The following is a 22,788-nucleotide window of genomic DNA, read 5'->3' on the forward strand; positions in this document are numbered from 1 at the left end:
CTTTTTGTAGCAAGGTTAAAATAGAAGACCGTATATACATTAGAAGTACTTTTTTTTTTTTTTTTTTTTTTTTTTGGAGGGAAAGGAGGTTGCAAATCCTTTTTTGATATTAAAAATACCACCGTGCTTTCTTTAAGGTTTTCTCCTGATTTCACTCTGACAGACATTTTTCACCTCACTCTGAGAGCCACTTTTTGGGAAGGCTCCCACACCTACATCCCTCAGCATCCTGCCCCAGATCCTGGGTAGTGGCAGGAGGGTAGGGGAGGAGCAGGGCACCCACACCACAGCTTTACATCCTGATACACCAACAAACAGCAGCACTGGGAATTCCTGGAGAGTCAGACATGCCTTTAACTAGGAAAAAAAAAAAAAAAAAAAAAGAGTATTTTCTCTCAGAGAAGCTGCCATACAAGCTGCTATAGAATCATAGAATAGGTAAGTTTGGGAGGGACCTTAAAGCTCATCTAGCCCCCATGGGCAGGGACACCTCTCATTCAGCCAGGTTGCTCCATCCAAGCCCATCCAACGTGGCTTCCCAACACTTCCAAGGATGGGGCATCCATAACTTCTAACATGTCATCGAAATCTCCCTTTTTTCAGACAGAAACAGGTCACCCTCATCCTATCACTCCATGCTCTTCTCCAAAGCCCCTTCCCACCTTTCCTGCAGCCCCCCCAGAGAATGGAAGGGGCTCTGAGGTCTCCAGGGAGCCACCCCCCTCAGCCTGTCCCCACAGCACACGTATTTCAGCCCTTTGCTCATCTTCGTAGCCTCCTCAGGGACATCTCCAGCACCTCCACCTTCGTTTTTGTGCTGGGGAGGGGGGGACCCCAGCCCTGTCTCTGCCCGCAGTTGCCTGGCTAGAGTCACCCCCTCACCCAGCGAAAGAACGCGGCCACCCGTAACACCCCATCCCAAATCCACACCTACACCACGCGTTCCCCGTTCCCCAAGGGACACCCAACCCCGCAGCTCAGCCCACGGCTGCCCCCGCCACAGCCCTGAGGCGACAAACGGGTGACGCGCCCCTTCCCGCCACCCCTTCCACAGTGCCCCGGCCCCTCCGCTCTGGCCACGCCCCCTCCCCATTGGCCACGCCCTCTCCGTATTAACCACGCCCCCAGCTGGCCGTGCCCCTTTGTACGCAATTGCACTCCGTTGCCGCGCCCCCCTCTGGGGCCACGCCCACCCGCCCTAGCCACGCCCGCCGCTTTCTGTAGCCCCGCCCACTCCCTTTATAACCCCGCCCCCTTGTTTACCGCGCAGCGGGGCCCGGGCGCTGCCCGCTCCCACCTCCATGTTGGAGCGTCCCGCGGGGCGGGGGCGGAGCGGGGCGGGGCGCGGGCAGCTCCGGGCGGGCTGACAGGCTGCGAGCGCGGCGGTAGCGGCGGCGGGGACGAAGGGCTGTGGCGCAGCGCGGGGAAGCGCGGCCCGGGGGGAGCGCAACGCAGCGCAGCGCGGCTCAGCTCAGCTCGGCCCCTTTCCCCTCCCTCCCTTCCTCCCCTCGCACCGCGCTTCCCTCCTCACCCGCGCACGGCGGCGGCCCGTGACCCGGGAAAAGGGGGGGAGGAGGAGGAGGCGGAGGAGGAGGAGGAGGGGGCGGCCCGGCGTCGGTCCGCTGAGCCCGCAGCGCTGCCCGCGGGAAGGGGGGTTGTGGGGGGGGAGGGAGGGAGGGCCGGGGCGGAGGTGTGAGGGGGGGGCGCGGGGATGAGATAAGCGCGGAGGAGGAGGAGGGCGGCGGGAGGGACGGGGGGGTGGGGGTATGTAGGGAGCGGCGGGGGATTGTGCCGGGGGACGCGCTCGGGGGAGGCCCCGCGGGGCGGCTCAGGTGGATGCGGGGGGCGGTGTGAGCCGGGGGTTGGCCGCGGGGGGAGGCGCGGCGGGGAGCGGAGGGCCGGGGGCACTTCCCCCGCCTCGGGAGGCGGCGTGAAGCGGCGGCGGCAGCGGCTTCTCCGGCGGGGTCTCGGGGGGAGCGCAGCGGAGGGCTTCCCGGAAGGGTGAATTGGATTAATTATTATTTTTTGTGGTTTGGTGTTTTTTTGGTTTTTTTGTTTTTTTTTTGAAAGGGGGGGGTCGATTCGCCTTCTCTCCCCCCCCCCCCCCCCCCCCAATCCCCGTTCCCTCCGCCCGCTCCCCCTCCTCAGCGGAGAATTGGCGCCTGGAGGAGGCGGCGGTGGCAGCGCTACCGGAGGGGCCCCTGTGCGCGGTGCTCCCCCTTTTCCCCCCTTCCCCCTCCCCCCCTCCCCAGCTTGGCTTCGCTTCTGGAGGAGTTGTTTAGGGTTTTTTTTTTTTTTCCCCTTTTTTCTTTTTTTTTTTAAATACAAATCTGCGTATTGATTTTTAAACAAACAAACTCCCCCCCCGCACACAAGCCTGCCTCTGGGAGGGAGATAGCCAGGTGAAATCTCACTCTGTTTCCATGGACAACCCGTCCATTATCACCCAGGTGACTAACCCCAAAGAGGAGGAGATCCTGTCCTGCACTCAGGATAAAGGTGAGCTGCTTTTTCCCTTTCTCCATTGGTGGTGGTGTTTGGTTTTGGTTTTGTTTCGTGGAGCTTTTTCCTTTTTTTTTTTTTTTTTTTTCCCTTCGTGGAAATCTCTGCTTAAAAAAAAACCCGCACGTAGTAACAACTTGAATTCTTCAGTATAATCCTCTCGGCTGTTAGGAATAGAGGAGGGCTTGTTGGGCTTGGGTTTGCTTTTTCTTTTTTTTTTTTTTGTGGGATGAAGATATTTGCATAAATGTCTCTGGAACTGCTTGCTGGATGCGGCTGAGAACTTCTTACAGTGTTTTAAGATTGAGTTTAATCAGCCGTTATTTAAATAAAATACTCTGGGAGCCTGCGAGGTAACTTTGTAAGGTTGCCACTGTTTGCAGTTAGTGCCCTGCTTCAGGGAGAGCTGTGGTAGATGTGTTGGAAGGTTTTGAAACCTCAGCTGTGAAGATTTTAAATTTTTCCCTCCATTTTATGAAAAAGAAAAAAAGGAAAAAAAAGGGGGGGGGGGGAATTCCTGATTGCTCTCTGTGTTCCTATATTTCCTCCTTCCTCACATTTGAGGATCTGTTGCTTTCAGGTTTGTTTCTCGAGGATATTTTTGTGCCTGGGCAAGAATCATGAGCACATGAGCAAGTACTTTTAAAAACAGGCTTTTTCTTTACTCTGTAGAGAAATAGCTGTTGCTTGTATAAGCCATCATGCTTAGATTGCATTTTACTCCAAAAAAAGATGAATCCTGCTTGGCCAAAGGAGCTGCTTCTCCTCCAAAGTCTAGACACTGACCTTAACCTCGTTTCCTCTTGGAAGCTCAGAGGGGTCTTGTGCTAGACGTGGTTGTGTCCTTGCAGCTGAGGATGGGGAAGGTGCTGGTCAGCAGCAGGGTTCAAGTTCTTGGCAGTTTTGTGGGGTTTTGGAAGTTAGTTGGATGTCAAGTTTTAGCCTTTGATACTGGTGGTGCTGGTTAAAAGGATGGATAGTTAGAAATAAAGTGTGTGGTGCTGTAGGTTGATAGACCTCCAAGTAGTCTTCTAAAAATGAATTGCTACATCTCCCCCTAATGCCTTGAGTATCCAGAAAGCCTCCATTTCAGTGTAGCTCCTCTTGTAAATATGAAGGGTCCTGTATCATTGGAGAAGTTGCTCCCTTTTACTTGGGAATGAAAGGCAGTGTGTGAAATATGTCATCTCATCTCACCAGTGCTGGCTGCAGAAGGAGTATGGATGTAGACTAAAAAAAAAAAAAAAAGCCATTGATTTTTATGGGGTATTCAAACAAAAAAAATGTTTTTGTTCGCTATAGGAATGCTCATGGTAATCTCTAATTCCTATTTGTTGGTGAAGTGATACGTCCACTGTGAGGCCTTGTTTATCTCAAGAGATTTCTGATGTTTTCCTCTGTTTTGGCAATGTTGAGCATGGGGTAACTACAGTTTATATGGCTCTGGTGTTCTCCTTGGGATGTCTCCTGGCTTTGGGTAGACTTGGGTGGTACTGTGCTCAGATCTTGTGGTGGTCCTGACGGCCTACATTATTGCACAGGCTGGAAGAGCTTCATTAATATTATATATTATCATATTATTAATGAAGCTGGTTGAAATTTTAGTATAAAAAAGCCAGTTGAGACAAGTAGGGGAAAATTTGACAGCTCGGAATAAGAGTGAGCATCCACATCAAACAAGTGTCTTCGGAGTCCTCGGCACAGAGAGCTACGCTGCGGAGCAAAAATATGCATATAACTTGCATAACTATGCAGCAACTTGCATAATGTGCATTGTGTTCTTGCTGTTGTTTTGTCCTGGGCAGAAAATCACCAAGGTCTTAATTTCACAGCAGGGTTTTATTGGGGGCTGCGTGTTAGCAAGGGTGGGCTGTGGGGAGAGAGGAAGGAGGGTGATCGGAGACAGGCGGAAACTTCACCATCACCTTGAGACAGGAGGTGGATTACTGTGGGTTTTTTCCCCTTTTTTTTTTTTTTTTTTTTTTTTTGGATGGTTAAAAGTGCATGCATTGGATATGTGCTTTGTGGTGAGACTCTCAAATCACCCCAGAGCAACTTTAGCAGGAAGAGAATTGCAGGTTTGGGCTCTGGAAGGAGAGCGTTGCTTGCTCCTACCTCTTCCACTACAGGTTTTGCCACTGCTCGAGGTAGGGAGCTTGTGCAAACCCGTTGTGCTGCCTGCTTTCCCTGCCTGCTTGTGTAGTGTGTCCCCCGAGTTTTCTGTGAAATTTAACATTTTTAAAGAAGCCTTTAGGTCAGGTGAGCTGCGAGAGAGCCCGAAGCTGAGGTGGTGAACACAGATAGGTCTTAGTGGGAGACTCATCTCTATCCGGAGTCTTTGCTGTTAATTCAGATTGAACTGAAGGTGTTGTTACAAAATGGCTAACAAGTATGTTCAGGCATAATAAATTACCTCTGGATTTAAGAAATACGAGAATCACCTTCTGAAATTTTATGACAAAGTGAATTGCAACAGCACTCTGCTGTCAAAAGGCTGCTCGGTTTACTGAAAACCTGCTTTTTCCTCCTAGTTTAGTGTTTGGCTGCAGAAATACGTCCTAGGCTACTGAGTAGCGTGTGGTGGCTTTGGGAGTCTGGATTTTTTGACGGGTTTTGGTATTTGTTTGTGTTCCTCATGAGAAAATACGTATTTTTTGTCAAGTTGGAGATCAGCTTTACAGCAGCTGAGCAACTGCTAAATAATGCATGTGGATACCTTCAAGTGTTCAGGGTTTTTTTTTCCCCCAAGATTTTTTTGAAGCTTTTAATCATCTGTGAGTCCAGTATTTAGCTTGATTTATTATTTTTCTAATGTATTTATGTTTTTAAAAAGAGCTTGATGTGCTCAGTACACTTAAATCCAATTTCTCTTGTGAAAGGGAGGGCAACTGGCAAGAAACTGAGCTGTTCCCTGGTGGGGGGGGGCAGTTATGTTGTTTGGTAAATATTGTACTTCACAAATAAAAATGGCCAGATAGTTTCCTGGTAATCCAGTTTTATGAAAAATTAGCATTTTGAGATAAGTGAAGCTGTGACAACTTGTTAAAGAGAAGCTTGTTAATAGTAAAATGGAGTTGTTAATGTTTGTTTTTAACAAATAGTAAAACATTTTGAAGGTGGAAAAAACCAGATCTTGGTACATGAACCATTTCTGTTGCCACATGGTGGTGCACTGCATTTAGTTGTCAAAATGAAAGCTGAGCATGGAAAGTTGCTACAGTCATATTTTTTTTATTATTGTAATGTTTGCTCTGGAATACCCGTGGTGTTTATGCATCTGGAGCACTTTGGGTCCCTGTCTGCAATGTTAAATTAGTTCTGGGAAATAGAAACTAGCATTCTCCCAGTTGGAAGTGGTGCATAGGTGATTAAAAATATCTTGAGCAGTAAATTCACGGAGAACTTAATTCCCAGGTAGTTTTTTTTTAAGTAGGGAAAATATTAGTTTTTCACAGAATTACTTTGTGTTGTGGTCATTTGGCACTTCTGGAAATTGGAAGCATTAACAAGACACAACTTGGAATTAAGATGGAGACAGAAGTGTTTGAGAAAGGGCTTGTTGGATCAGTGATAAATGTGAACAACTGAAGGAAAATATAAATAAAATGCTGCAGAGAAAACCTGAAAATTTGAATCTCCAAAGAATCGATTCTGCAGGTAAAACCAACTGTTTATTAGATAAGGAAAGTATTAATTCTTATTAATTAGTGGAACAGCAACCTGTGAAGTAAAATCTATACAGTTAAATCCATGGAAAGCAGTGCAGTGCTGTCAAACCTTTGCACTGAGAGCAGTGTAGAGATCAATCCCAGCTGGGCTGTCTTGGTTGGAAGAAATGCATTTCTCTCTTTTTACCTCCATGCTTTGATTTGATCCTCGTAACAGATGCAAATTCTCCCTGTTTCCATCTGCCAAGTGAAGTAGTAGTGTAATAACAGCCCAGTCCTTCAGGTACCAGATCCTTCAGGCTGTGGTGGTGTTTTTTCTCTATTCAGATTCATCTTTCCTGATTTCTGTAGAATTTCTGTTAGCTGAGCATCTAGTTTCATTTATTTAGAATAACTAAATGCAGTGTTCCTACAGAACTGTATTTTCTTTAGCACTACATTATTTTTTTAAAAGTTTCACAGTGGATCCTAATCCATTTTTTATGAATCCATATTAATATGGATTAAATTATGGATCCTAATCCATAATTTTTTTTTAATAAACAGCATCATTCCCCAAGGATCTTTTAATCTACAAGCATTTCTCTTCCGTCCTTTGAAATAACATTTGGAAAACCCAGCATTATTAATTATAATTTAAAATTACAAGTTCTTAAGACGTCAAGGTAAAAGCAAAAATAAGTGTCTTTAATTGTGTCTTCAGTAAGAAGCATTTTTTAAATATGTGGCAATATTTTAATTTTTTTTTTTTTTTTTTTTGCCATTACATCACCAGGGCTTGGAGTACTCAAAGATTTAAACACATGGTAATATTCCTGAGACAGTCTCGACAAATTCTTGTAATATTAACAACAGATTTTAACTTCACCATTAAAAAAAAAAAAAATGGATGTGGAAACCACTCCAGCACTACATTGGAATGTGGATTGCTTGCAGAGGGTAAAATTTTAAATCATTAACTAATGACATAGCTGTTATATTGAAGCCAGAGTAACCATACAGTAGGTTTTATGTTCCAAAGAGGCTGTAGTAACCCAAGATTTGATTTAGGGAAGCTGGCAGTAAGGGTGAGGATAATTTTACATGAAGATCTAATACTCAGTCCCTGTCTGTAAGCTGCAGCCTTATAATTTCTTCATGGTTTGTGTCATCTTACATTCCTGTTTGTTTCAGTGCAGTGATTTAACTAAAGTGTTCAGAAGTTTACCAGGCCTTTAAAAAAACCCCAAAGTTTGACCTACATTTTGTCAGTTCAGTAATTCTGAAATGCAAAACAGGGTTTTCTGAGGTGATCAGTAAAATGTGGAGTGATTGCTGCTCTTCATCTTCTAGAATTTAATGTGAACATTACAAAGAAGCCTCTGGATAATCTGGGTCTGTGTTTTTTTTTAAATTGATACAAAACTGAAATAGTGAGAAAAGGAAAGCTGAGAGAAGTGAAACCTCACTCAGCTGGTCAGTGTTGGTGTCAGACCTTGTTCCCATTTGCATCCTGGTGGCTTTAACTGTGGCAAACTTACTTTTTCCATCACAAAACACTGAATTTATGAACTCTGCTATCTTGTAAAAGTCATCATTCAAACATGAAAATGGTTGCAAGTTAGGTCTAGCCTGCAGTTTTTGTATATGTTAATCCTAAAGATTCACTCCCTGAGCAAGTGTGCCTTTTTCTTCTGCTGAATTTTGAGTTGGAATGGTTGTTGGCATTGACCACCATGGGGAGTGCTCAGTATTCCATTATCCATTTAGAACCCAGTTTCAGGTGACCCTGGAGATGGAAATATTAACTTGGGGAGTGAATTTAGGGGAGTTACTCAACCCTACTCAATGGAGAGTTTCACGTGGATTTCTTTTGAATTGTATTTAAAGTGTGCCCACAAGATTTAACATTTTCCTTTTTTAACAAAACCCAAAAAAACCCAAAACAAACAAAGGAAAAAAAAAAAAAAAGGAAAAGGAAAGCTGGGTCTTGTTGTGCTTTCTCCCTTAGGTTTTTACCTGCTCTGTGGGTTGCTAGGGGAAGATGTGGCTCATCCCTCCTTCTCCTCCCTGCCCAAGGGATATATCTTGTTGGGAGAGGAGCCAGGCATGTGGACACGTGTAGGAACAGGAAGGAGAAGAGAGCTGCCCAAGTGCTCTGGAGGGACAGAGCAGAAGGTGGGAGCTCCTGGCTTTTACCTCTCCCCATATCCCAGGGCTGGTATGGGGATGGATTTAGGGTATGCTCTGGAATCTGAGCTGCTCTGCCCCTGTTTGTCCTCACAGCTCTCCTGGGCAGTGCGTACCCTCATGGTGCATCTCTGTTGACCTCCTTAGGTGGTTGTGTGTGTGGTTCCTTATCCTAGTCCATAGGTATATCCAGAAAGGGAGAGGAATCTTCCAGGCTGAAGTAGGAGAATGGCTGCTAGGGCTCATTTAGATGTTTAATGACCACATCTATCTTCCTAGTGAGGATTCTGCACCTTCTGATTCCTCTCAGCACTGGAGAAGTGTCTGGAAAAATCTCACAAAAATGCTCTGCTCTCCATATCTCTCTTCTTTTGGGGGATACTGATAGAAGTTGTAATTTCTGTGCTTGTCAGGAGGTTTAAAATTCTTTGATGAACTTCCAAAGCTTTTTGTAAGGGGTTGTGGGTGGGCACAGAGGGAAGATGCCTGTTGTGCTGTAATGCAGACAGAGGTGTTTTCAAGAATTTCAGGCTGGAAATATTTATCTTCTATAAATTCTACTTCTGGCAGAGTTTGACAAGAGCTTGCTTTAATTGTACTTGAGGCATATAATGGACATAGATGAGATAAATACAGAAGCCATAAGGAGCATCTAAATAGATCAGAGTTAAAATATGTTCCAGAGAGGGTATAATTTTGACTTTTTTTTATATTTCTAGAACATTTGTTAGAAGAAAAAAAAATCTGAGTATCTACAGTCCTTTCAGTACCAGCTGCTACTGTGGAACAGGGATACTCAGAGTAAAAATGCCAACTTCAGATAAATAAGCAGAGAAAGTTCTGTCTGATGTTGGCCCTACATAAAGTTTGTAGGCTGTGTTCAATGTGTTATCAAAATGATCACTTGCATAGAAGTGCTGCATTTTGTTTTCTTTCTACAAGGTAATAAAAGTGCAAATTTTATTTTTTTTTTAAAACTTCATTATTAGCAGTGATTTGCTGTACTAGAAACTAGAATTCTATTACTTATAAAATTTATTGTGTGTTAAATCTGAAGAAAGTGATGGCAGAGTTGGGGTCTAGGGATGTCAGAGATTTTTAAATGAAATATTATTTTGCAAGGAAGAACTATTACTCCCTTCTGAATGTTTATTAATATATTTAAAACCTGACAGGGGCCAATAAGGTATTGCAAGACATCATGTCCAGGGGAGCAACACGAAATGAAGGAGCCAGGGTCTCTCAAAATCTACTGTATGCAACTTTTGAAAATGTTTATAAAAAATCACAATTTTTTAGTAAATATTTATTCAATGTCAACCTGAAGTTACTATTCATACATTAATGCTTTTGTTTAAAGTCAGGTCATCTCTCACGAGCAACTGGCCAGCCAGTTCTGTCAGCAGTTTGCTGCTGCTATTGCAGGATCTCCTGAGTTTCCTGCTAGAAACTGATAAATTGATTTTTATTCACCACCTCTGCAGCTCTCCTGCTTCCTGAGTCGTCCTCCAGGGTTCCCAGCAGAATTAGCAGTAAAACTAATCTCACTCCTTGTCTGCTGTAATCAGCTGCCAAAATTTAAACTCTCTTGTGGATTTGATGGTTGGCAAAGCTTTGGCATCCCCTTGGTGTCTGGCACTTCTCTGCTGGGCTCTGGGTGTCGAGGGAGGAAGAGGAAGGAGAGATGCATCTCCAGCTCTTGGGGATGAACTCCCAACTTCTCCCATTTTGGGGCAGCTGGATCAGTTTCCATCTTCACAGCTCTCAAAATAAAATCCTAGTACAACAGGCACTGCTACAAGGGACACATTTGGAAGAATCCAGGCATGTTTCTTCAGAGCTGTGTTAGTAAAAGAATTTTTTTCAAGGTATGGATTTAATACACTGTTGTTCCAAGCATGTATTTAACAATTCTTAGGCAGTGCTGGGTTTGTTTTTGGTTTTTTTTGGTCCACAAAAGCTGTTTTGTATCTGCTTGCCTGAATATTTACATACTTGCACTGGTTACCCACAAATGCACGTACCTGTGGTTAATGTGGACCTAATCCTCAGAAAGCTTTGGTGAAGTTCTGAATTATGGGTGTAGGTTTTGAAGCTGTTTTGCAGTCTAAGGTTGGCTTGAGCTGTGCAGTGGACAATTTTTTTTTAATAGTTCAGATAAAAGTACTCTGCAAAGGGGTGGTCAACATTGACACATTTCTGGAAGATATTTCATCATTTAGGTTTGCTTCAGCAAAGCACATTGAAAGATTCAAGATTTGCCACCTGGAGAGAAAGGAACTCCTAGGATTGTGAAGGATCTGAGTAAACCTTCACAAAAGCCTTAAAAATTAAAAAAAATCAGGCTTCTGGGGCTTTGTATAAATTGGTGAAATATGCACATGAACAATTTGAAAGTAGTGTAAAGGAAAACTACTCAGGAAGAATAGTTTAAGTATGCATTTTACAGAGTTTTTTGGAGTGAAGCTCTGACTTTCTTTTTGTATTCTGTTTTGTTTGTTTGGGTTTTTTTAATTCTCTCCCTTGTGATGCTTTGCTTGTTGCTTTTCTCTTCTTGCCATAAGTTTCTGGATTGCGACAGCTGCCTCCTTGTGCCATGGGGATGCTGGAAGGGGCTCTGGGACATCTGGCACTGGTGGCTCTGTTGAGGGACAATTCTGGTGAGAACCTACAGGAGGTGTTTGGGTAGGGAGAAAGTGCAGGGATGAAGAACCCTGGACCATACTGCATGAGCAGGTTGGCCAGAATGACATAAGAGCTACCTGCAAGGAGAAATGTTCTCTTTTTCTTCACTCCATATTAAAATTTGGGAAGATAAAGGTGTCTTCATCTTGTGTTTGGTGCAGGGTCACCACAGCTTTGGTTCTTAAACCCCAGGCATTTATTCCTTCTGTGTAACAATTGGTTAAGGACCTCAAGTGAATGCTGTGCTGCATTTAAAGGGAGGAGGGACATGGAAAATAACCAATAAAATAGAGTAAGCATGCCAGGGTTCATGCCACAGCACAGCATGGCTTCAGAATTAAAGGTGGAATATCCCATGTGGGTAAAAGGAGGAATTTATTTCTGAGTTGTAGGGTTGACCTGTGACATCCGTGGATATATTTGGTTGTCAAAATAGTTGATCTGGGGATTCCTAAGGATTATTTGATGGCAACTTGCATTTGTTATAATAAAAGTAATCTTCTGAAGGTTCTGAAGAACAATATTCTAAAGGTACTGGTTGTATTCCAGCACACAAATTGTGTTGTCATCAATAAGCAGGAGAAGGAAGGGGAAAAATATCTTGGTGACCAAGTGGACATGTTAAAGACCTGAAATCCTATTTATTGTCAACTTTCACCTTCAGTTTTCCTGTGTGCTGGAGGATGATTCCTTCTGCCAAGTCATATTTCTTGCCCAGTTGCCAGTTCTCAGAGCTTCTTCTGATATGAAGCTGATTCTGTTGAGAATCAGTAAGTTGAAAATTAGTTGAGTTTTGGAAGCAGAGAAAAGGGGAGGTTGTGTCAGTTGGGGAATTTAAAAAGAAAAGAAAAGAAAAGCATTACTGAATGCAATCTACAGTGCAATTCATTTGCTAATTACACATTGACATAAATTGGAAAGTCCCAGAAGGAGGGGCTTTACAGCATAACTGTAAAACAATTTGCATCTGTGTAGAGGTCTGTGCTTATCCACAAAGGAATGAGATTTTAAGTGGATTTGTTTAATCGGGTTTATCATGAGCACATAGTTTTGGGACTCCTTTTTTCCTCATACTGCAAAATCTCTTGTCTTTCTGGAAGATTCCCTCTTGTCTTGAGATTAATGATGTCAAGGAAGCAAGTATGGCAAAATGTAATGACAAATGAAAGTGAAAACTAAAAAACAAAACACCCAAGAACCATCCTTCTGAATTTTAGAGTATTGAATACTGGAATGTGTCTGGCTCCAGATTACCATGCAGAGGGCTTGGAACTAGATGATCCTAGAGGTCCCTTCCAACCCTGAAAATTCTGTGTTTCTATGATAAAACTGACATTTTAATGCCCTCAAGTGCACATCATAGAATGGGTTGGAAGGGATCTTAGAGATGATCTGGTTCCAGCCCCCCTGCATTGGCAAAGGCCTTTTTTCCCTGCTCTATAAGAAATTTGAAAAAGAAATATGAATTCTTGCTGTCTTTATGGGAAAGGATACCAACAACATAGACACAGTAACATCTCTCCAGAGAATATCCACTCTTAGTGTTGAGGGTTTTTTCTTTCAGACTTGTTGGTTCCCATCATCTTACTGTTGGTTTTTCTACTTTTGTTAGCACATCGTGACAAGGAAAAAGGAAAAAAAATCTGAGTAAAACTGTAAATCATAATTTGGCAGATTTGACACATCCCTGTATTTCCTTGTTTATGACTGTACCATTTTATTATAAATCACCTGTTTAGGATTTTGGCAGGTAAGTGAGCTCTGAGAGCAGTGTGGTTTTAAAAATGTCACTGCCTCAGTTCTGGTAGTGATGGATTCTTTTTGATACCTTTAAATCAAACAGTTGTTTACCTTAAACATAACAGCTAAATACTGTTAGTGCCTCAAGTTTTAAAGCTGTAAAAGGAGAAAAATGAGCTTTCAGACAAAATCTGACCCAAATGCAAGAAATAACTTGAGTAGATTCCTGTGGACCAGGTGCCTCTGGATCCATCACTAAGGTGTCATTTCCATTAGATGCAGTGGCACTCAAGAGCTGCAATAAATACCCCATCTCAAGAAAAGGTGAGATCAGGAGGTTTTTCTTTAATTTCTGTTTGAAGTGTCCTTTCAGGAAGCGTCCTAGACAGAATGAATTGATGCTGTTTCATTTTGCACTGTGTAATATGCTAGATGAAGCCCTGAAGTGCAAAGCTTAATGTTGACCTTGTGTTATTATGGTTCTGTTCAAGTTCAGTTTCCCCAGTGGCTGTGAATTCCTGTTGGACCTGATGGGTCTGATTCTTCCCTCCATCACCCAAAAATATTCTTTCACCAACTCTGTTCCAGGCACACTTGCAATCTTTCTAAATTATATATCCAGAAATACTTACTGGCTTTGCAACATAAAAAATTAATTTGCCTGTGCTCCTGAAACCAAGAAAACAAAAAAACCCAAGTAGTCCCTTCCCCCCTCTCCCTCAAAAATTTTTTTTTTTAAATTCAGACAGGCTAAAACCAAGCAAACAAAACAATCCCAGTGATATTAGCAGGGGTAGAAGCTATGAAAAGGAAACAACTGATCAGGAAAATCTCAGAAGACAACCTTGTGGGGATGACCTGAAGGGCATAGCAGGATGATGTTTAGCAGGGTAACCAGGCACTCAGGCTGTACAAAACACATTCCAACCCCTTGAGAAAGGGGGATGTTAGTGTACGAGGATAATGCATTGGCTTGAGTAGTGTTTGTACAAAAACATAGAAGTAACTCTGGGTTTGTTTTGGCAATGTCTGCTCTGGGTACTAAAGGATGATAACACAAGGCTGGGTTGGCTTATCACACAATACACTGAGCTAGTCCCAAATCCAACAAACTTAGCATCTGTTTAGTTCAGGCTTTGTTTATCCTTAGTGCTGTGGATGGGTGGATGTTGGAATTCACTTTAAATAATTTGAGAAGGCCAGAGGTAAAAGTTCATTATTATTTTTTTAACAGTAGATGCTTTCTTCTTCCACTGGATATCTGGGAGTCTAAAGCAATGTAAGGTGACAAGTCCAGCTCCTGGTGACCTTAAACAGTTTTGCTGTGTGTGCAGTGACTCAGAAAGGCACTTGGCACATGCATGGTCTTCAGTGGATGAAGAAAATCCCCTCTACACCCTTATTCAGGAGCTCATAGGGAGATGCTCCATGAAGGCAGCTCCCCAAGTGTCAGAGACAACAGTGAAGTCCTGTGGTGGGTTCAGTGCAGGAGATGCTTGAGTTTTTGAACTTTATTTCCAAATAAAGATTAATTTAATGTCATGCTTAGAATTAAGCATGTATTGAGTTTACAGTCACAATTGATTTTTATTTTTTTTTCCTTTACTAACAGTACTAGAAGGAAGTAAAATGTTTCTAGTGGCCACTTTAAGTTGCCAGTTGGAGTCAAGGTGGGAAAATAAAAGGAAAAATGTATGGTGGTGTTTTTAAACTGTGTTCAAGTAGCTGTCAGCCAACAGCATGCTGATTGCTCTTAAAGGAAAAAAACCCCAACAACTTGAAATATTTTATTGTTCAGCTGCTTTCTTCAGTCCCACTGTAGGTGGTCCTTGTATGATAGCCTTCAAGTAACAAGTGGTTTTATATTCTTTTCTGCTAATAAGGTCAATAAAGGTTTCTGCTTTGGATAATAATGACAGTTTTGAATGGGTAATACTGACTGGAAGAGATTCAGAGTTTTCAGCTTATTAATGGCTGATGAGGTGGTATTCTGCTAGCTGGCTGTTGGGAAGTATTTTACAAAACCAAACAGGTTTTCTTGCTTTAATTACCACCATGCATGTATAGCAACTGTGATTGGATATCTGTATCCCTTACTTTCAGTTAAATAGCTCATAAGAATGTCACATTTGTGGAATTGGCTACCAAGATCTTTGAACACAGCTTTGATTTTGCTTTCCATTTCATCTTACAAAGCTGCCAAACATTCCTTGAGGTTTGATGGGCTTGTGCACTAAAACTAAATACTGAATATCTTCCTAAGGTTACTCTTAGGACCACGTATTTAGAAACCTTTAAAAATCTCAAATTTACTAAGTGGTAAAACACCTGTAAATTCTTATCTCTGTGCAGTTTGCATGGGTTAATTTCTGTAAACAGTTGGCTTGCATGTTAAATAACAGTAAAAATTAATTGACAAGAGAGTTGAATATCAGTTGTTGAATTCTTGATTTGTGTTCTGGTGAAAGGAAGGGTCAAGTCAATACTACTTCTTTTTTAATTCTTCTAGAAAAATTGATGTCAATTGAGCAGCAGGCTCTGATGCATAACCTGAAAATACTTCTTTGGAATGTTTGGGTAAAACTGACCACAAACACCCTTCCTTCTGGAAAACATCACTATTCATATCATTCCCCAGAAGTTAAATGCAGCCCTTGGAACAGTCACAGGAAATAATACCAATGTGCTTCTAAACCATGACCTACCTTTTGGTCTAAGTGGCCAAATATGCCACTTTTCTTGATTACTGGGAGAACCACATATAATTATTCTTACCCTGTGTAGGGGCTGGGAGGTGCCAGGAGATGTCCCAAGGCACTCACTACCCATTGCTAACTCCCTTCCCTCCTGGCTGTTTGTTTTTTGTTTGTTTGGGTTGGGGGTTTTTTTGTTTTGTTTTGTTGTTTGTTTTTTTTTTTTTTGTTTTTTTGTTTTTTGTTTTTTTGTTTTTTGTTTTTTTTTTTTTGTTTTGTTTTGTTTTTTTGTTTTTTGTTTTTTTGTTTTTTTGTTTTTTTGGTTTTTTGGTTTTTTGTTTTTTGGTTTTTTGGTTTTTTGGTTTTTTGGTTTTTTTGGTTTTTTTGGTTTTTTGGTTTTTTGTTTTTTTGTTTTTTTGTTTTGTTTTTTGGTTTTTTTTTGTTTGTTTTTTTGTTCTGTTGTTTGGGGTGTTGGGGTTTTTTTTGGTGGTGTTGGTTTTTTGTGGGTTTGGTTTTTTTTTTTACTGTATTTATTCACAAACACCACCTGTGTATTGATTGCAGCATTTTGGTTCTTTTTGAGGAAAAGCTGATCCAGATGTTCTGTTGTCCCTTAGGCAAGGATGTGGGACTCAAAAGAGCTGGTGTGCTGCTCTCTCTCTCTCTCTGATGCTGTTAGTTTGGCAGTTTTCTCTTAGAAACAAAGCTTTCTGCTGTCACTGGTGTTTTGGGTCCCTTCATTTGCCTTGCTTGGAAGAGTCCTAAATAATGCAAATCTGAAACATGTAGAACTTTTTCAGTTCTTTTTTTTTTTTTCCAGTTCCTAGCAATGCTGGAATGTTTTCATGGCTGAAAAATGGAAATGTTGCTGTACCTTGCCAGGTGGTCAGGATTGGGAGAATTGTCCTCCCTCTGGTAGATAGAGTTAAAAGTCAAGGCATCTTCCTTTTGGGGCAATGTGCCTTTTTTTTTTTCTTTTTTTTTTTTTTTTAATATTAAAACCTTTGCTTCCTAGAAATCAGTGTGTGGCTTTCTCATGTGTGCATGTAAATAAAGTGGGGTTTGTTTCAATAATGGGGGAAGGAAACACAGGTGCTTGTGGGATGCAGCTGGTTGTAGTGTTGTAGTTGTTTGCTTTAGGATGACCTGGATCCTGTCCTGGAGACTCCATAGAGGAAGCATGCCCAATTTTTAGCCTGACCTGCATGTTTGGCTGTGTGCAAGGATAGGTGAAATGGAGTTCAGGATCCTAATTTGACAATTTTACCATCAGCTCCACATGCTGGAGGAGTTGCTCTGGCATTTGGCTGTGCTGCAGTGTAACCAGGGATACAGAGCTGCAGCATCCCACCCTGTGTCTTTAGCTCCTCTTCAGAAGGAGGAGGAGAAGAGAGAAAACTTGGAAAAAAAAAAAAAAATCGGTTGTTGGTGGTGTACTGCTAAGTTTAGCAGCCTTGGGGGTGGTTGTTAAAATGGGCTTCCAGATTTTTTTTGAAGCTCCTTGCTCTGAGCAGCATTAGGTAATGCAGTGCTTCAGCAGGCTGGAAGTCCCATCTGTGCTGCAGCTTCCAAAGGCAAAATAGCCAGCAGAATTTTATCAGTAATTTAGTAAAAATGGAAGAGACTGAAATACTTGTTGCAGGTGAGAATCAGGTAGTTTGCTCAGGGCTAAACTTCGGGTATTTAAATGGTGATTTGTGGAAGTTTCATGTCACACTGAATTCATCTCACTTTACTCCAGAGACAAACCTGATCTCAGCAGCAGCAGGGGCTGCTTGTTTTGCCACTGTGGAGAAACTTCTCTGTCTGTTAATGCAGCCAGGAGAACAATATAGAGGTTTATGGAAAGGCTGCATTATTCCAGAGGCCTTTCGGATGGTTTCACAGTTTCTATAGGATGTTAACAAATCTTTTATAAATCAACAAATCTCTTACAAAAAGCTGCAGCTGAATTTGGTAAAATAGCACCTCTTCTAACTCATTTTCTGATGGATTTTGTCAGTTGGCTCCTGAGTACTTAGGCATGCCTGCCCTCAGCATTTCCACAAAATCTGTTTCAGTTGTCTGTTTTTAAGTTAAACAAATATATTTGCAAGATCATGATTCTTCCCAGAGTTACATATGAAAAGCCTTTGTAAGAAACGTTTAGTTCCCTGCTCTTCTGAAGTCTGCAGCACTGAAGGGAAATCAATATTCAGTTATGGAAAGGGATTCATCTGGAGTGATCGCCAAGACTGGTTGTGTGGAGGGAGATAGGATCCTGCTGTGGAAGGAAGGGAAGAGAGCACACAGGCATGAGTGTTTTCAGTGGGATGCTGACTGGAGTCATCTCATAATTGTTGATAGGCCAGGGTAGTGCTAAAGCAAAAAAACAAACTCCAAAGCCTGCATTCCATTAAATGATTTGTTGCACTTTTTTTTTTTTAACATTTGTATTCCAGAAGCACACATTTACCACATTCATAGGAAGAATTAAAAGCTTATAGCTCTTTAGGACTAAGACTGATTTATAACTTTTTATATGTTTCATTGGACTGAGACATTCAGTGATTTGGCTCTCAGCTTCAGGTTGCAATGGAAGGAAAGATGAGGGAGAAGCCTTCCCTGAGCTGTGCCTGGCGTGGGGCTCTGCCAGTTCCCTGCTTGGACCTCCTCCTAGCACCCATCTTCCTCCTCCTGTGAACTGGGAGCTGTAATATTTTGCAGTCTTGTCTCACCCCACAGGTATGCAGAGCTTGGCACCTGGACAGGACTTTTGTTTGTGTGAGCTTAAGCTGGAGTTCACGGGGAGGCATTTCAACACAGGTGCTTGCTGTGAGTTTTGCGTTGTGGGCATTGAATTTACAATCAGCTCTGAAGTTCAGTTCTGAAATCCTACTTTAAGGCCTGAATGGATCTTTCCATAAGCTCAGTTGTATGCTCAGTGCTGCTCTGTTATAGTAAAGATAAAGGTTAGTTGGCTGCTGGAGCTTGACACAGTAAGGTTCATGATGAAAGTCCTCAATTCAGTAAAAGTTTACAAGGCATTTAACAATTAGTGAGATGCTAACACTTCTCACCCTTTTTCTGTCATTACCAAGGTGGTATTTTATTTCTTCTGGCAGGCTCTGCTATTAAATTGCTCTACCTCTACTATTAACGCCCCAGGAAGTGATTTAAGGGAATGAGGATACCTGAATAGTAAAGATCTGGAAAAAGAAGATGGGCTGATACTTCTGGGGTAAACAGAATGCTGACAAAAAGGAGAGCAAGGTAGCTGGCATAAAACTGAAGGCAAGAAGGATGAAGTCCTTTAAGGAAATCAGTGTGATGTAAATGTCAGTTTAAAAAAACTCTTCTGGATGTCATGCCAGCCTTTTTTTTAGGTTTTCTCATTTGGCAGTATCATTTTTCAAGGTACAAATACTAAGCTTTAATTTTCTGCTACATAAAAGAATTTAAAAGAGAAGGCTTGTTGTTCATGCAAGGCTGGCAGACTGTTAGGGAAGGATTTTTTTTAAGTATTTTTTTTTTTTAACCCATGATTGTTATTTCAGCTCTTGTAAATACTTGTGTAATTCTTTAAATAACTGTAATTGATACATATGTATACAGGAGCATAAACTATATGTAAATTCCTCTTATTCAGCTTCATGTAACAGAGGGTGTTGCTGTGACCAGGGGTGTCCAAGCCCGTAGCAGTGTCCGGGAATTCAGGTTGGAAGGGTCATGGGCAGGTCCCTGCTCAAAGCAGCTCTGAGTGTCCTCTGAGCATCATCCATTTATCTTTGGAGTATTTCCAAGGATGAAGATTTCACAGCCTGTCTGGGACCCTATTCTGGGGTCCTAACTCCTAATAACTAACTCCTAATATTTAGGAGGAATCAGCCCTGCTGCAACTTGAACCCATTACATCTTGTGCTATTCCTGAGTGCTTCCAAGAGTCTCACTCCATCCTCTATTTAACATCCCCTTAGGGGGCTGTATCTGCTTGAAATGTTAATCTAAAAGAATTAGGAAAAAAAAACCCACTAACAAACCAAAGCTTATTCAATATTTCCCTCTTCCTCAAGCAGTTCTCATTTGAATATAATGAACCTGCAAAGAGCTTTTTCTACCATTATGTTTGTAATCATTTTCAGTTTCAAACCAGTGCTTCATTCTCCTCTCTCACTTGCTGTGGTTGTAATTTGTCCTGAGGGCAGGGAGATACTGCAGTTACAGGTTCCTCACTTCATGGAATAATACAATTTTGTCATGCTGTCATAAACTCATTTAAGCCAATTTTTGGTTTAGCATAATCACCTGTTGAAAGTACTTACCCTACAGTACAAGCACAGCTTGTAAAGTTTTCTTGAATAAACAAAACCCCACTTCTACCAAAAATCATAATATGTGTCAGAAAACCCTCAGAATTGTTAAGGTGCTTTTTAAATGGCAGCTGAGGTAATTTTAAAGAGATATTCCTCTTTTCTAGCACTTTTTTGTTAAGGATTTGACATGTTAGTTCTTGAGATACTGTACTCAAGTGCTTCAGTAAATACAAACTATTAATCCATGAACATTTTTTATTTGCTCAGTGACATATCAGGAGAAATTACTTGGAAAAGGGGGAAGGAAATGACAACCAGGCTGACAAAACACTGGTGTTCCTATGCCCATGTGTGGTCTATCTGAACTGTAGTTAACACCACACACACTCTCACCCCTTTTAATTGGGTTCATTTTCTCACCAGGTTGGAACATTTGGTCAATTGCAGAGTGCTACCAGTTGTGGTTTCCTATCTTGAACATGTTAGGGTAGGGAACATGATCTGTGTTAGGTGTGATAGGTACAGCAGAACAGTAAATGGGAAGCACACTTTTACAGTGTTGAAGTGCATGTATCTGCTCATTACATTAAAAATCAAACCAGGAGCAAAGTCTCTCTGGAAAACTTGGAAGCACATAAGTTCAAGAGATGGTGTAAACAAAAATGTTGCATGGGTTCCTGTTTTAGATAGAGCATGTGTTTGCTTCAAAACCATCAAAACTCCGCAAAAATGGAGCAATGAAAAAAAAAAACACCAAACAACCAGACAAAACCCCAAACCCGTTGTGTCTCTCTTCATCCACTTTGTTTGAGCCCATCTTACAGGGATGCTCAGTTATGACTGCAAACAGACTTTTTTCTGGGTATATATGTGAAGGTAATAGTGCTGTCAACTCAGCTTTTCCCAGAAGAGAAAGGAAAGGATGAGGTGCTGATGTTTCTGTTGCTGTTGGTATTATTTATTAAACTGGTTGTGTTTTTCTCTCAGTGGCAGTCATGGTCCTAACCAGGGTGGTCTCACTCCTGAGTAGTTCATTGCTATTATTGTGTATTCACACTCAATCCTGAAATCAACTTAAGTTTGTCTGCATTTAAAATTTAGATGGGTTTTTTTGCCTTTAAAATTCAACTTACCCTATATCAGAACTTGGCAGTTCATTCTATCCTGGAGCAATTTTGCATGGCAGTTTTCTACGTTTTCTGTAAAGCACACAGGGAGTAGTAGTTGATGTTAATGGCTCCTGTAGGCTATAGGATGAGTATGAGAAAACTTTGGGCACTTTTGTCAGTGCTTTACTGAAAATGAAGCTGAGAACTTGAATGGTACCAGGGAGTTATGGTCTCCCTGCAGAATGACATGATAATCCATGAATAACTCAGTGTTCCTGAACAAGAAGCTTAAAGAGTGGATTAAATACGTTGCCATCTGACAACTTTTTACAGTTTTCTTTGTTGCTTATTTTTTTTTTCCTCAAATGAAAATGATTTAAAATAGAGTATGGGATTCTAGTGTAAGGTGATTTATGTATGGACTTCAAGTGGAGAAGGAGAAAGTTGGGTTTTGAGAGCACAGCAACCCAGACAACCCTTGGTGGTTTAGGGTGCTGGTTCAGCCTTGCTCTCATCCTCCCTGCTCTGACTTTCTCTGCCATCTCCCATTTCCAGGAGGTTCTGCACATCCCCAAAGAGATGTGGGTGTCAAGGTGGAGTTTGTGTCCTTTAAATCCTCTCTTCATTTCTTCCCTGATTTTCTTCACCTGGAAAAAGGAAAAGTTTGCAGTCCCAGCTGCACAAGGGGGAGGGAAGAGCAGGGGTTAAAGATTGCAAGGAGGGACAACTTGCCCTTGGCAAAATGGGCTCCTGAGGTTACAGAAAACAAATGTGTAGACTAAGAAGGGATTTTTCGTGTGTGCTGGAGGTTCTTTAGTTTATAACTGCTGTGGATAGGATGATCTTTCTCTGTTGCTTGAATTTACCTTTCCTGGGACATGGAGGAAGACAGTATTTCAGGTACTGTTTCTTGCCCTAACTTGGTATATTAGTACCAAACCTGCAGAGATTAAATAGTTTAACGTTTCATGCAACCTGCTGTTCACACAGATTCAGAAGAATGTTCTTCAAACAAACAAAATTAATAGTATTATCTTAACATTTCATCAGAATACCATGAACATTAATTTTCATTGCCGAAGATTCAACAAAATGACAGGGTAGATAGTCCTGTGGAAAATCATTTTAAAAATCCCTCTGAATCCTATCTTCAAAGAAAAAAAATATGTTAAATTCATTTTGTATCTCCCAATAAAAATTTGACATATCCTTTCTTTAACTTTTCTTTATCTTCTACTGTGTCCTTTGATTTATTGCCATAATAACAACTAGTCCATAAGAAGCCAACTCATAGAATCATAGAATTGGCTGGGTTGGAAGGGACCTCAGAGATCACCAAGTCCAACCCTTGAACCACCGTTGCGGTTGCTAGACCATGGCACTGAGTGCCACATCCAGTCTCTTTTTAAATAGCTCCAGGGATGGAGAATCCACTACTTCCCTGGGCAGCCCATTCCAATGCCGGATCACTCTCTCCGTAAAGAAATTCTTTCTAATATCTAACCTAAATTTCCCCTGGCACAACTTAAGACCATGCCCTCTTGTCTTGTTGAAAGTCATCTGGCAAAAGAGACCAACGTCCACCCGGTTACAACCTCCTTTCAGGGAGTTGTAGAGAGCGATGAGGTCTCCCCTGAGCCTCCTCTTCTCCAGGCTGAACAGCCCCAGCTCTCTCAGCCTCTCCTCATAGGGTCTGTGCTCGAGCCCTTCACCAGCCTGGTTGCCCTCCTTCGGACCTGCTCCAGGACCGCGATATCCTTCCTGAACTGGGGGGCCCAGAACTGGACACAGTACTCTAGTTGTGGCCTCACCAGTGCTGAGCACAGGGGCAGAATCCCTTCCCTGGACCTGCTGGCCACGCTGTTCCTGATTCAGGCCAAGATACCATTGGCTTTCTTGGCCACCTTCCCTTCTTTAAGGTTGATAGCAG

General features: G+C 42.0%; 1 protein-coding gene across 3 annotated transcripts in view; it reads left to right on the plus strand.

Moving 5' to 3' along the window:
- The first annotated feature begins 1,874 nt into the window (after window positions 1-1,874).
- The window catches only part of CTDSPL (CTD small phosphatase like), an 84,130-nt gene continuing 63,216 nt past the window's right edge, over window positions 1,875-22,788 (plus strand). For all 3 annotated transcript variants that reach the window (XM_030444540.1, XM_008502208.2, XM_008502209.2), the window contains exon 1: window positions 1,875-2,499. In XM_030444540.1, the coding sequence (XP_030300400.1) occupies window positions 2,424-2,499 (76 nt within the window). In that variant the 5' untranslated portion in view covers window positions 1,875-2,423. The remainder of the gene's footprint in view (window positions 2,500-22,788) is intronic.

This window comes from Calypte anna, chromosome 2 (assembly GCF_003957555.1).
Source record: "Calypte anna isolate BGI_N300 chromosome 2, bCalAnn1_v1.p, whole genome shotgun sequence".
NCBI classification, from domain to species: Eukaryota; Metazoa; Chordata; class Aves; order Apodiformes; family Trochilidae; genus Calypte; species Calypte anna.